Genomic DNA, 13,556 nt, shown 5'->3' on the forward strand with positions numbered 1-13,556 from the left:
TCACTGGTCCAATTGTTCCTGGAGGGACCTCGCTTGCATTTCAGTACCTGAAATTCATCTGTTGCCACCAAGATTAACTCAGGAGCCACATTCTCAGAGCTGCGAAATTATCAAGTCCAGCCTTTCCTGCAACTGGCAATAGTGAATACCATGTTCTCATCAGATGACCTTCCATCTTCTGCCGATGGCACAGACTGTCCACTGTCACCAGTGATATCATGAGCCTCTGACCCATCCAGTCAGTTAACAAATCATTAACACGGCCAGAGTGTTACAGTAAAGTCCTTCTGGATTTCATAGATGTGGGATTATTTTTCTATAAATAAAGTATAGTCATCGTAGATGTTTGTACAACCTCTTCGACGTACAAAGCCGTCCTTTATTCCACCACCGCCACCAACACAATAACCTTTTGGATTTGGATCTTTGTGGTAATATCTACGCAGGTTCCAGGAGACTTAGAAAAACAGAAATGCCTGTGACTAATTGTGTATATAAGAGGCCTTTCTGCCCCAACTCCTCTTCACCAAAATCTTAAAATGAGCATTTGGAGGAATTTTCCAAAACTGAAGTATTTGGCCACGGCTCAGTACAAAGAAGCTTTTTTCCAGGGTCAGTGCCTGTAAACCACAAGCAAACAGGTTACGCTGCCCTCTCCTCGACCAACCAGAGGGTCTCCCCGTCTCCCCGACTTTCCTGTAATGAGACCTTCTGTGGACCCAGCAGGAAATGTGTCATTGGCAGGGCACACGAGAGAGCTGCCATCCTCAAAGGGAAGAAACACAGTGTACAAATCACAGCCTCTAAAAGTATATAGGTAGAAAAAACAACATTTTGTAAAAAAATAATATCTTTTAATGGCTAACTGATAAGAGTTAAATAATGCAAGCTTTCTGGGATCTAGTCCCCTTCTTCAGGCATATTTCCAGATGTTAGCTGAAGTACAGAAACTTTTTTGCTAGCCTCTAAAAGTGAAACTCCAATGCTTCTGAGAAGAAGGCAAACACTTCAGTTCAGCTCTGTATATTCCAGGGAATAGCAGGAGAGCATTATTTTAGCTTGCTTACATGGAAGCGTGTAACATTGTTATTCCACAGACTTCAGCTCTGCATTCCAAACGATCTGATTGACAACCTTGCGCAGCTCAGAGACGTAGGGGTCAAGGACCTTCTCTTCAACATATAGCAACAGGTTAAGCTTGGTAACTACCTCTCCGGCGTGAGAAATACCAAAACAGGAGTACCGCAAGGGTGTGTTTTGTCCCCACTCCTGTTCTCACTGTACACCAACAAACCGTACCTCATCAAAATAAACCGATGAGAAAAACAATTCCATCTATCCTATCCTTCTCCTAAAAATTACTTTTCTAGATATCACACAGTTTTATTTTATATTTAAATCTAGTTTTTAAGTTTTTGCGGTTTAATTCTCTCTGCTCAATGACACCGTCATTGAAGTATGCCAGAGCTAAAATCTATGAATTATTGACCCTTTTTATCTCCTTTATGCTCTCAGAAGCCATTTACTGACAGAAAAGTGTTTTATGGCTGTAATTACTTATCAATGAGAGTTATACTAGTCTGACCCAGTCTGACCCGGACAGGAACTGTCACTTGCATACCTGATGTTTAACTCTTTCAGGAAGAGAAAGAAAAAAAAGGAACACAGCATAGTTATTTGTGTGCTAGGCACTATACATACACATGTCTATCTTATCATGTCACATGTCACCTCGGTTGTCCTTTAAAGTCATTAAGTTTGCAAATGATACTATTATCAAACTCATCGGCAGCAATGGAGAGCAGTGTTGCTATCACCGATGGTTGTGATCACGGGTACGCATGATTCACGGCCATTTGTACGCAACACGAAGGCCGTGATCCGCATGCTGTGATCCGCATGGATCACGGCATCGCGTCAAATCCGGATCACGGCATGCGTAAAAAAATACGGGTCGCGGTCCGTAATCACGGCTGTGATGCGGCTATGATTGCGGATGTTTTCAAAAGATGTCACTGGGCCAATCAGAGGCCCCTGACGCAGGCAACCAATCACAGGAGGGGAGGCATACATGTATATATGCACGCATACAGTATCCGGATCACATCCAAGCGCATTGTTACGCATACGGGAAAATAAGGACGCATACACTATCTCTTTAGACACATACATTTTTACGGATGCAGACATGTATGTACGCATAAAGTATCTTCACTCTTTTCATACGTACATTTTTACGCTTGCAGGCATACATGTACGCATAAAAATATCCGGATCACGGCCGTGTATGGTAGTCGTGCGTAGCCGCAGAAAAGACGGGTCGGGCCGGTTATGCATAACAAAAATACGGGTCGCATCCACGGGTGATCCGGATGCGGCACCAATAAAAACGGAGGCACTCGGATCCGTGCATAAGGGGTATCCGAGCAACACTGATGGAGAGCACGACCATCGCAGCGAGATCGAGAGAATCTGCAGTTGGTGCAAGAATAACAACCTCGTCCTCAATGCAGTTTAGACTGCGGAACTGGATGTGCACTTCAGGAAGCACCCCCTCCGCCTTCTTCCCCCAAGCAGTCCTCCTGCTAAACTCCAGTCCCCCTGCTGGACACGCCCTCCAGCGGCACTCCAGTTCAATGGCAGCTCAACATTTTATCTGCCCAGCTTAACACCCCCAGCTTGTGGCACCATAGTCCCTTGGATAGCTAATTTCGAGCAGCCCGCTCTGTACTTCCTAGTACCTCGGTGGCTCAGCCTGCCCTAAGCTCTGATGTATGCTCACATCACTTTAGCCAGTCTCATTGTATTTATTTGTCTCACTTGCTGTCTATGTTATGTATGCCATTTGCTTTATTATCGTCGTTATGTCTTACTCTACTGCCATGTGAACCACAAATAATTCCAGGAATGACACTCTTCGTACTCGGCCAATAAAGGTGGTTCTGATTCCGGTTCCTAAGAGAGACTGTTACATGAGCGTGTCCCAGTTTGCGGCCAGTCTATGGATCACTCCACGTGTGGTCACTCAGTCACAAGCAGCTGTGGACATAAGACTGTGCAACAAAGTCCCTGACAAGCTGTGGGGCCACTGTACTCCTGCTGCTGTGTCATACTTGGGTAAGGGGTGACCAGAATTGGGCACCACACTATAGATATGACATTGACTTACTAAACAGGTACAAAGACAGGTAACTAAACAATAATAAACAAAGTGGTAGAAGGTCTGACAAAGCAAGGTTACACAAACTGGACTTATTTAGCTAAGAGGTGACCAAGACGACTAAGAGGTGACCTAATATATACAGGTAGTCCCCGGTTAACGAACAAGATAGAGACTGTAGGTTCGTTCTTAACCTGAATCTGTTTTTAAGTCAGAAAACTGTGCCATCTCTGTCCCCTGTACCTCCTATGTGCCCCCCTGTGCCTCTAGTGTCCCCCTCTGTGTCACCTCTGCCCCCTGTTCCTTCTTATATAAGTTTAAAAGCCATTTTTTCTTTGAATCTTTTAAAATCGATTTTCTTAAAAACTACAAGTCCAAAATTTGAAAAAAAAAATTGACTTGTTTCCACAGAATCACTGAATCCATGCCTTTCGTATCGGCGGGTCGTTCGTAAGTCGGGCATTTGTAAGTCTACCTGTATACAGAAAATATATCCAAGAAGAATAAACAAACGTGGCCAATGTGCTTTTATGTTTTGGGCTGTACAAAGGACAAAATGACAAACTGCGTATGGAGGAAAGGAGAATTTACCACCTATTTAGAAAAAGGTTCTTCACAGTAATGGTGGATAAGATGTAATACCTTCCCTCAGAAAGTAGTTAAAGCAAAGTGTATACTTGCAGTTAAAAGGGGCTTGGACACGTCCCTTGCCGCAACAGGTGTGTCTGTGTCATGCAAGCTTTTAAAGGACCACTCCAGTGAAAAAAGCAAGCGGTTAAAATCTGACAGAACCGACAGGTTTTGGACTGGTCCATCTCCTCATGGGGGATTCTCAGGATTTTCTTTGCTTTCAAAAGCATTTCCTTATTGGCAATTGCTAAAGTCTGACTGCCAAAACAGTAAGATACTAGCCAGCCTCTCTAATGGCAGTTAGCCTTAGCAACTGCCATTCAGGAAATGCTGCTGAAAACTATAAACTGAGAATCCCCCATGAGGAAATGGACTAGTCCAAAACCTGTCAGTTCTGTCAGACTTTAACTGCTTACTTTTTTTTGGCTGGAGTGGTCCTACAAAGTACTTGCAGTGTGTATAATGTAGATGACTGGGTAAGGATTGTTATTTTTTTCCACTGAAGCAAAGTTGCATGAAAGCTAATGTACCTCTCCATATATCTGAACCCCTTGCATTACCCCTCAGGTAAGCCTTGTGAGCAGGTCTATATTTAGTGGTGGTTTTCGCTCGGGATCCCGTGTTAGGCGGGAGGTTGCGGAGAGGGCATTGGGGGAAGCTTAATGCTCATTATAGATTTCCTGGCAGAGCCCAGGCTCCAGCCGGCCGCCTTTGGCACGTGTTTGGGAATTCACATTAAACGGTGACCACAAAAGCCGAGGACCCGGAAAGAGGTAACCACGGGGCGAAGTGGCTGCCTACATGTGGAATTTGCAGAAATCCATAGCGATGCACGGCGACCCAGTGAAGTGGTGAAGGGCTCATTGTGAGGTCGGCTGCTAATCCACAGTGCAGAATAACACAAATTATCAGCATCACCCACAGGATCAACTTTACAGCTTCCAACACCACCGGGATCAGGAGCCCAATGTACACATGAACTCAGGGCGCCCCCTACACCTGGGTCACACCCCTGGTGTTCCCCATTTCCCAGAATCCTATTCTGCCTCTGAACCAAACCATGCAGCGGCTGGATAGTGTACTGGGTAAGGGCTCTGCCCCTGACACAGGCAAGCTGGGCTCAAATCTCTTCCTGTTCAGTAAGCCAGCACCTATTCAGTAAGGAGTCCTTAGGCAAGACTCACTAACACTGCTACTGCCTATGGAGCGCACCCTAGTAGTTGCAGCGCTGGCGCTTTGAGTCTGGCAGGAGAAAAGTGCGATATAAATGTTATTTGTCTTGTCAAAGCATATTGGAGATAAAACCGATTTTTCACACAATAAAATAACAATTTTGAATCTTGGGGAAAGGTTTCCGGTGAATGTGTTTCCATTTTAGGTAAACTAAAAGATCTTAAAATCTGTGAGAAATGAACTGTAATTTCCATTGATAAGGACTTAAATGTTAAATGAGAGAACGCAATGGTGCCCCAAGTGTAGCGCTGGAGAGCTCAAATAACTTGCAAAGAGCGGCAGATGTCAGAATATCAGGTGGAATTGTATATTATCTAATTTGCTTTAAAATCGAATACAAAGATAATATATTAAAAAAAGAATATCAGGTGGAAGGACAACTCAGTAGAGCCCCGGTTATCCAGAACTCAACTAACCAGCAGTCTCAACCAACCAGCACAAATTCCCGGCAGTAATCACAGTGGAGAAGGCCAACTTCTTAGGTTGTTTGTGGGCTCCGCTGTGCAGAGTGGGATCCACGGCCCCCCCCCCAAGGTTAAAGTACTTTTAAGTACTGTATTTGACAGTTAATACGGAGTTCATGGTATGTATACAGAGTGGGGTATAGTACTGTGTTAGCTGGGCCTATTTTTAACATTGAGTTTTCTAGCAACCAGAAAGCCCACTTGTGTGGCAACAGCCGATCCCTGTCGCTGCCGAATAACAGAGACTCTACTGCATTTTGAAATAAGCCGAATGTTGGTTGTAAACAAAATACAAAATGGAACATTTATAAAAACAATCAAGATGATAACTGAATATTAACAGTGTATAAAAGCAATAGGTAACCATGGCTCATGGACCAAACGTGGTTGATGCTACAGTACAGCGGTTTTAACTCTCCTCACTGGGTTCAGCTGGTGTGCTGGGTTATCAGGTGTAACCAATTAGGAAAAGCAATAGTTGCCAGACTACTTTTCTCAGTAGAACCCATGAATCTACAAGTAGAGCAGGACTTGTAGATCAGAGGAAGTAGGAGGAGAGCGATTATAAAACCTCAGTCTGCTGAAAGGAAACAAGACCCTGGGGGTCTGAAGCCTGTATGGAGAGGTGCACAGATTGCAACTATGCACCTCTCCATACAGGCTTCAGACCTCCAGAGCTCCACAATGTTTTTTTTAAATCTGAATGGTTGAATCCCAATAAAGGTAATATTAACAATTTACACTAATTAACGTGACTGCCTTGAGAATTCGTTTTTTGTTCAGTTTTGAGTAAAAAAGACAAAGTACAGATAATGTTTGTGTTTAAAGAGAAACCGTGACCAAAAATTGAAACTCATCCTAATCAGTAGCTGAGAAATCTATTCCTTTTCACAGACGGATCATCAGGTGGTCTGTATGGCTGATATTGTGGTGAAACACCTCCCACAGGAAACTGTGAGGACCATGGTCCTGGCAGTTTCCTGTCTGTGAACCTCGTTGCATTGTGGGAAATAACAGCTGTTTCCAACTGCCAAAAAAAGCAAGCAGCATCTCCTTCCAGTGACATCACCTGCTAGCAATAAAAATGTCACCATGTGATTAATGTCAGAATGTCAATTAGGGTGAGGAAAGATTATACAATGGGCAAACACTGACTAAATCATTTATACATAATTATTGTAAAAATGAAGCACTTTTTTATTACATTACTATACACTGGAGTTTCTCTTAAAGTTAAACAAGTAATGAATGAATTGCCTTAATAAGATAAATACACAAAAATAACTAACATAAGACTCCTGGCCTCACCTGACTCGGTATCAGAGGCTCTTTGTCATCTATATCAATGAGGACATCGTCCCGTGGGGTGACACTGACATCATCTGAAAAGAAAGATCACACCAAGATAAATATCACTGATTACAGGTATATAGCTTTTTTGTTTTTTAGTTATTTAAAGAGACTCTGTAACAAAATTTTTAGCCTTATTTCTTCTATCCTATAAGTTCCTATACCTGTTCTAATGTGCTCTGGCATACTGCCGCCTTTTCTAGTTGCACTGTCTCTGTAATAAATCTCATCTTCTTTCCTCTGTCGGCTGAGGCTGGAATGTGTGGAATGTGCAGCACTGCTTGTCATTGGCAGAAGCTTTACACACCCTCTCCAAGCTCTGCATGAGTCACACAGTAAGCTGTTCTCAGCCTATCATACTCTGGTTAAAAGCCAAGTCTTTTGTTTGTAAACACTGCCTAAAACTGTTCATTACAAACCAGGATTGCAGCAGGGAGAGGCAGAAACAGCACAGAAAGGCCCAGGAGAACATAAGGAATAGAATGGTATGCTTTTTATTGTAAGAATTTTAGAGGGGAACTTCAGCCTAAACAAACATACTGTCATTAAGTTACATTAGTTATGTTCATTAGAATAGATAGGTAATATAATCTCTTACCCACCCTGTTTTAAAAGAACAGGCAAATGTTTGTGATTCATGGGGGCTGCCATCTTTGTCATGGCAGCAGCCATCTTTTTGGTTGAAAGGAGGTGACAGGGAGCAGGAGACACAGTTCCAACTGTCCTGTGTCCTGATTACCCCTCCCAGCTGCACACGCTAGGCTTCAAATGTCAAATTCAAAATGTAAAAAAAAAAATTGCACCAAAACAGCAGAACGAGAGCAACAACATCAGAAATCCCATCATGCTTTGCACAGCATCAGGGGAAAAAAGCCCGGGCAGTTTTCTTCTGTGCAGCTAAAAATGAGGCTTTTATAAGAGAAACAAAGTTCTAATGCTGTGAAACTGTTAAAGAAACACCAAGCCTTTTCAGTGCTGCCGAGTCGATTTTTAGTCCGGAGGTTCACTTTAAAGAGAATCTAAAGTAAAAATAAACTTATGATATAATGAATTGTATGTGTAGTACAGCTAAGAAATAGTACATTAGTAGCACAAGATATGAGTCTCATAGTGTTTGCAGTACAGGAAGAGTTAAGAAACTTCAGTTGTTATCTATGCAAAAAAACTTCTCTTCGAACCAACTTGGGTCCACTACAGTGCTGTTTTCTGAAACACTTATACATCAAAGAACAGTGAGGCACAGCTTCAGATAAGATTTTATTGCAGGGAGTTCAAAGAAGCATTAGCTCTGCTCTCTCTCATAGTATAAAATACAGTGTGTGGTTTGTAAACTTCAAATATGACAGAATGATGCAATGCTATGAAATAAAAAAAAGCTATATAACTGAAAATAAAAATATGAGAGTCTTTTCTTTGCTACTGATGTTCTATTTATTATCTGCACTACCCAATTCATTGTATCGCTTCAGTGTCACTTTAAAGATGAATTTTACTGAATATAACTTGAGTAAAGAGTTTGCCTAATGTAAAATCCCCTTGATGAAAATTCTTAAAGAGGAACTTCAGCCTAAACAAACATACAGTCATTACGTTACATTAGTTATGTTATTTAAAATAGATAGGTAATATAATCTCTTACCCACCCTGTTTTAAAAGAAAAGGCAAATGTTTGATTTCATGAGAGCAGCCATCTTTTGGTTGAAAGGAGGTGACGGAGCATGAGACACAAATCCAACTGTCCTGTGTGCTGATCATCACCCCTCCCAGTTGCTAGGCAACGTGAATAACAACATAGTAAGTCCCATCATGCTTTGCACAGCATCAGGGAAAAAAATCCCGGGTAGTGTTCTTTGATTGGTAGAGCTTAGCTAAAAATGCAGCTAAAAATGATTGGTTGGTAAGAAAAACAAAGTTCTGATGCTGTGAAACTGTTAAAGAAACACCAAGCCTTTTCGGTGCTGCTGAGTACATTTGTAGTCCGGAGGTTCACTTTAAAGTGACACAGAATTGGCATTCCCTACCATCCCTAACTGCATTGTAGTGACCTGTGAGATCAACCCTCTTACTGGGCTGCGCTTGTCATCACCCACCTGACCCCGGAGGTTGTAGCCGGCGGAAATTTTGACTGATGCCACGCCCAATTTTTTGCGGTGTGCACCTCCATAAACGTTTCTGCAGACTCCTCTGCTCACAGCCAACGTGCCACTGTATAGATCGCCAAATAGCATTTGCCACATTGTAAATGGAGAATGAGATTACAGGAGGGGGATGGCCAAGCCTTTTCCTCTCCCCCAGAGCCCTTGTCCAGTCCATGGACAAGGGGCTCTTCTCCACTGGAGGAGGTGGGGGCATCGATGCCCTGAGTGGGGGGTTCATGGTGGCATCTGGAAGTCTCTTTAAGCAGACGGGGACCTCCAGATTCCAGCCCCCTCCGCAGGTGAAATGAGTATAGGGGTACTAACGTACGCCTAACTCATTTCCACAAAGAGTTAACATGAAATAAAAACATAACCATGAAAAAAGTACTTTACTGCTCTTAATTAACCATAAATACTTATCTTTTATTACTCCCACGACAATATCCTCGGAAATGATCCAGACCCATATGCCCTCGATTCCTGATGAAGGTCGGAGAACGCTGCATGCATCAATCTCTGCCTCGACGTCCGACAACTAGTGCTGCACACGTCAATCCCATTCCCAGCCCTGGACTTGCTGCTAGACTAAGTAGATCAAGCCTCAGAGCAGTGACATTCTGAACTCTGCTGCATGAGGTCATTTTGCTGTCTTTAAAAACATTTTTCTAAGAAGTATTCAAAATCGATTTTCTCAAAAACTACAAGATCTTTTTGAAAAAAAATAAATAAATAAAAAAATATCTTGTTCCCACTGTTTATACCCTGCTAACTTGGTGACTCTAGCATGTATGGGGGCTTTGCTCAGGGATGAGCTCTGGATGAAATCTGAATGAGTTTCATTTGGATTTTATCCAGATAATTAGTTCAGCTGAGCGGGTGGCTGACGGGGGGTTAAACTCACCCAGAAGCCATCTTCTTTAACCTGTCCCACGGTGCGACCCATGCCGCGTCACGTGACTACTACGCTTCCTTCTTCAACCCGGAAGGAGGTAGTACGGTAGTCACGAGAACGCGAATGGGTCGCACCGTGGGACAGGTTAAAGAAGATGGCTTCTGGGTGAGTTTAACCCCCCGTCAGCCACCCGCTCAGCTGCACTAATTATCTTAATGTAATCCGAATGAAACTCATTCAGATTTCCCCTGGAGCTCATGCCTGGCTGTGCTATTAACCTCTTAAAGAGACACTGAAGCGAAAAAAAAATTATGATGTAATGATTTGTATGTGTTAAATGTGTATGTGTGCTAAGAAATAAAGCATTAGGAGCAGAGACACAGGTCTAATGTTGTTTCCAGTACAGGAAGAGTTAAGAAACTCCAGTTATCTATGCAAAACAGCTTCACTGAGCTCTCCGACTTTCAAAGTCGCAGAGAGCTCTTAGTTCTGAAGCTTGTTATCTCAACTGTCAGTCAAGGATTTTCTTTTTCTCTGCCAGAGGACAGGTCAATAGTTCACAGCCTGCTCTGTGAAATCATTTAAAATGCTGAGTGTTGTGTAATCTGCACATATTAGAGAATGATGCAATGTTAGAAAAAACACTTTATACCTGAAAATAAAAATATGAGAATATTTTCTTTGCTACTAATCTTCTAGTAATTATATATATCATATTTTTTTCGCTTCAGTGTCTCTTTAAGTTATTAGACTGCCAATAAAGGGAACTTGAAGTGAGAGATACATGGAGGCTGCCATGTTTTTTTTTCATTTAAATAATGCTCATTGCCTGGCTGTCCTGCTGATCCTCTGCCTCTAATACTTTTACCCATAGAACCTGAACAAGCATGCAGATCAGGTGTCTATGACAAATCTGACAAGTTTGGCTGATGTTTGTTTCAAGTGTGTGATTTAGACCTTCCTGACCAGAAAGATCATCAGGACAGCCAAATAACTGGTATTGTTTAAAAGGAAATAAATATGGCAGCTTCTATCGGTCTCACAGCTCGGGTTCCTTTTAAAGTCAATAGAGCTCGCCGCGAACGGTTGTTTTGGTAAAATTTGCAATCACGATCATGTCTAGTTGCCATCACAGGATGCCCTGTATTTGTCCTTTAACACGCAGACACCTCGGCATTCACACAGTAATCCAGAGACTTGACGTGTTTATGACAGAAGGTCGAGCAAGTCCACCTTCCACCTCTCATGGTCACATTGCTCATTGGAGGAGGAAAACTGAATACACAGAATTGTATGAGCAGAAAAGAAATGCCAATTATTCTCCCTGCAGGGAAGGTGACGAGCTGAGTGTTACATTAAATAGAATAAAAAGTGCCCGCGAGGATGTAGAAAAGGGGCCAGACTTGTAAAGCCTGGCCGGAGACCAAAGTAAAGAACAAACGCTGCGAGTACGACGTGCCAACCATCATACTCCCCTATCCATCCATCAGTGGCAGACCCCACGTCACACGTCACCTTCCCTGTATGAAACACATTATAGGTCATAAAAAGGGGGCGGAGGTGTCGGCTACTGGGGTGCTGCTTACTCAAAAAACTAACATTGCCTAAGACATGGCTCGAGACATGGAGAAGCATGAGAAGGACGACAATCCTGCCCTCTTAAAGAGTAACTGTCGGGCATACAATCAAAAATCAATTATTTATTTTTATCTGGTAAACAAGTAATAAGGATGCTAACCAGGCAATCCAAAAGTTACATAGTTACATAGTTATTTTGGTTGAAAAAAGACATACGTCCATCGAGTTCAACCAGTACAAAATACAACACCAGCCTGCTCCCTCTTAAAGAGAACCCGAGGTGGGAATTACTTTTACTATTGGGGCACAGAGGCTGGTTGTGCGCACTAAGACCAGCCTCTGTTGCCCCATCGTGTGCCTCCATGTCCCCCCTGCTCGCCGCTATACCCCCCGCATTGCTGGCTGTGTCGCCAGCTCAATGTTTACCTTGCGCTGTCAGTCAGCGCCGCTCCCCCGCCTCCTCCGCATCGGCGCCACCCGCCGCGTCACTTCCCTCCTATCAGCGGGAGGGAAGGGACACGGGCGGGTGCGCCGATGCGGAGGAGGCAGGGGAGCAGCGCTGACTGACAGCGCAAGGTAAACATTGAGCTGGCGACACGCTGCGTGTCGCCAGCAATGCGGGGGGTATAGCGGCGAGCAGGGGGGACATGGAGGCACACGATGGGGCAACAGAGGCTGGTCTTAGTGCGCACAACCAGCCTCTGTGCCCCAATAGTAAAAGTAATTCCCACCTCGGGTTCTCTTTAAAATCTCTATTACTTTTCTTGTTGATAAATGATCATTCCCCAGTTTACCCGACTCTTATTTGGTACACACAAAATGTGGTACACACAAAGGAAGTTGCAGGGCATGCTGGGTTGTCCTTTTTTGCTTCTCTATTTCCCCTCAGACTTAACTAATGCAGCCTGATTGGCTGAAGCCTCTTTCCCTCCTGTTTTCCCCTCCCACACTGTTCCTCTCTGATTGGCCAATATTTCTCATGCTGAGGCAATGCACTTTCTATAGTGGAGGGCGAGCAATGCATACACAATGAGGCAGAGGAGAGTAAGGGAGGAAATGACATCAGGATTGGCTTCAAAATAGCCACAGTTAAAATAGGAAATTCTAAGAAGGATTTTCTCTTTTTTTACTGTAGAAAAATCACTAAAATCAAAACGTGGACAGTGCAATACATATGTTATATACGTAGAGCAAGTATTTATCTACTTATATATGTGTTTTTTTCTGAGATATTATGGCTGACAGCTCCTCTTTAAAAGGCTAGATGGATCTTACGGTGCCCACACATGGTACCATTGTTTCACTTATTATTCGATCAGAGAAATTTGATCAATTATTCCGCTTGGTCAAATATTTGTTTTTTTAAGTTCTTTTTGTGGTACCAAACACAAACTTTGGATTTTTCCGAAAATCTGAGAAAAATGGTCAAATATGAAGAAAAAGTTTGTTTTATCTAATAGTATTTTCTTATACAACCTACCATACACTATACAATTTCACAATCACCCAGATTTTTCCAACATGTTTGATCAGATTTTTATTGAAAAAAACAAAATAATTGTTCATTTTTTCTTGATTGAAAAAAAAAGATTATTTTCGATTTTCACTCTATTCAATCGTTGTGGTCGAATAAATGGAAAAATCAAACGTTGTCATTGTACCCTGTACGGCACCATAAGACTGATACAGTGCATTTCACTATCGGTGGGCATTCGGTGGATTATTAAATCTCTTCAACAGGAACAAAAATAGTCGAGTTACTACACAACGAAGGCATTGCTGAGGCACACGTGAAATAAAAGCGTCAGAAAATGTGAATTTCGGGATATGACTGATAGTGGAATATCGGCAACATTTACAGATATTCGACTATATTAAAGCGATAATTGCCCTTAGAAAAATGTTGGCAACGGTTACAGATATTTTACTGCAGCTAAATAAACCTAACCCAACTCTCGCACAGAACCCTCCACCTTCCAAAGCCTAACCCAACAACGCTCCCCCCCCCCCCCCCCAACTAAACCCTCCACACCTCTTCCACTCATCCTAACTCAAATCTCATCCAATACCAAATGCTGACATTAACTGATACCTAATGCTGGGAACACCGA

General features: G+C 42.8%; 1 protein-coding gene across 6 annotated transcripts in view; it reads right to left on the bottom strand.

The window, feature by feature from the left end:
• The window catches only part of DYSF (dysferlin), a 456,891-nt gene that overhangs the window by 122,861 nt on the left and 320,474 nt on the right, over window positions 1-13,556 (bottom strand). For all 6 annotated transcript variants that reach the window (XM_068274344.1, XM_068274325.1, XM_068274335.1 and 3 more), the window contains one exon: window positions 6,796-6,869. In XM_068274344.1, coding sequence (XP_068130445.1) covers window positions 6,796-6,869 — 74 coding nt within the window. The remainder of the gene's footprint in view (window positions 1-6,795; window positions 6,870-13,556) is intronic.

Source organism: Hyperolius riggenbachi, chromosome 1 (genome assembly GCF_040937935.1).
Source record: "Hyperolius riggenbachi isolate aHypRig1 chromosome 1, aHypRig1.pri, whole genome shotgun sequence".
Classification (NCBI taxonomy): domain Eukaryota; kingdom Metazoa; phylum Chordata; class Amphibia; order Anura; family Hyperoliidae; genus Hyperolius; species Hyperolius riggenbachi.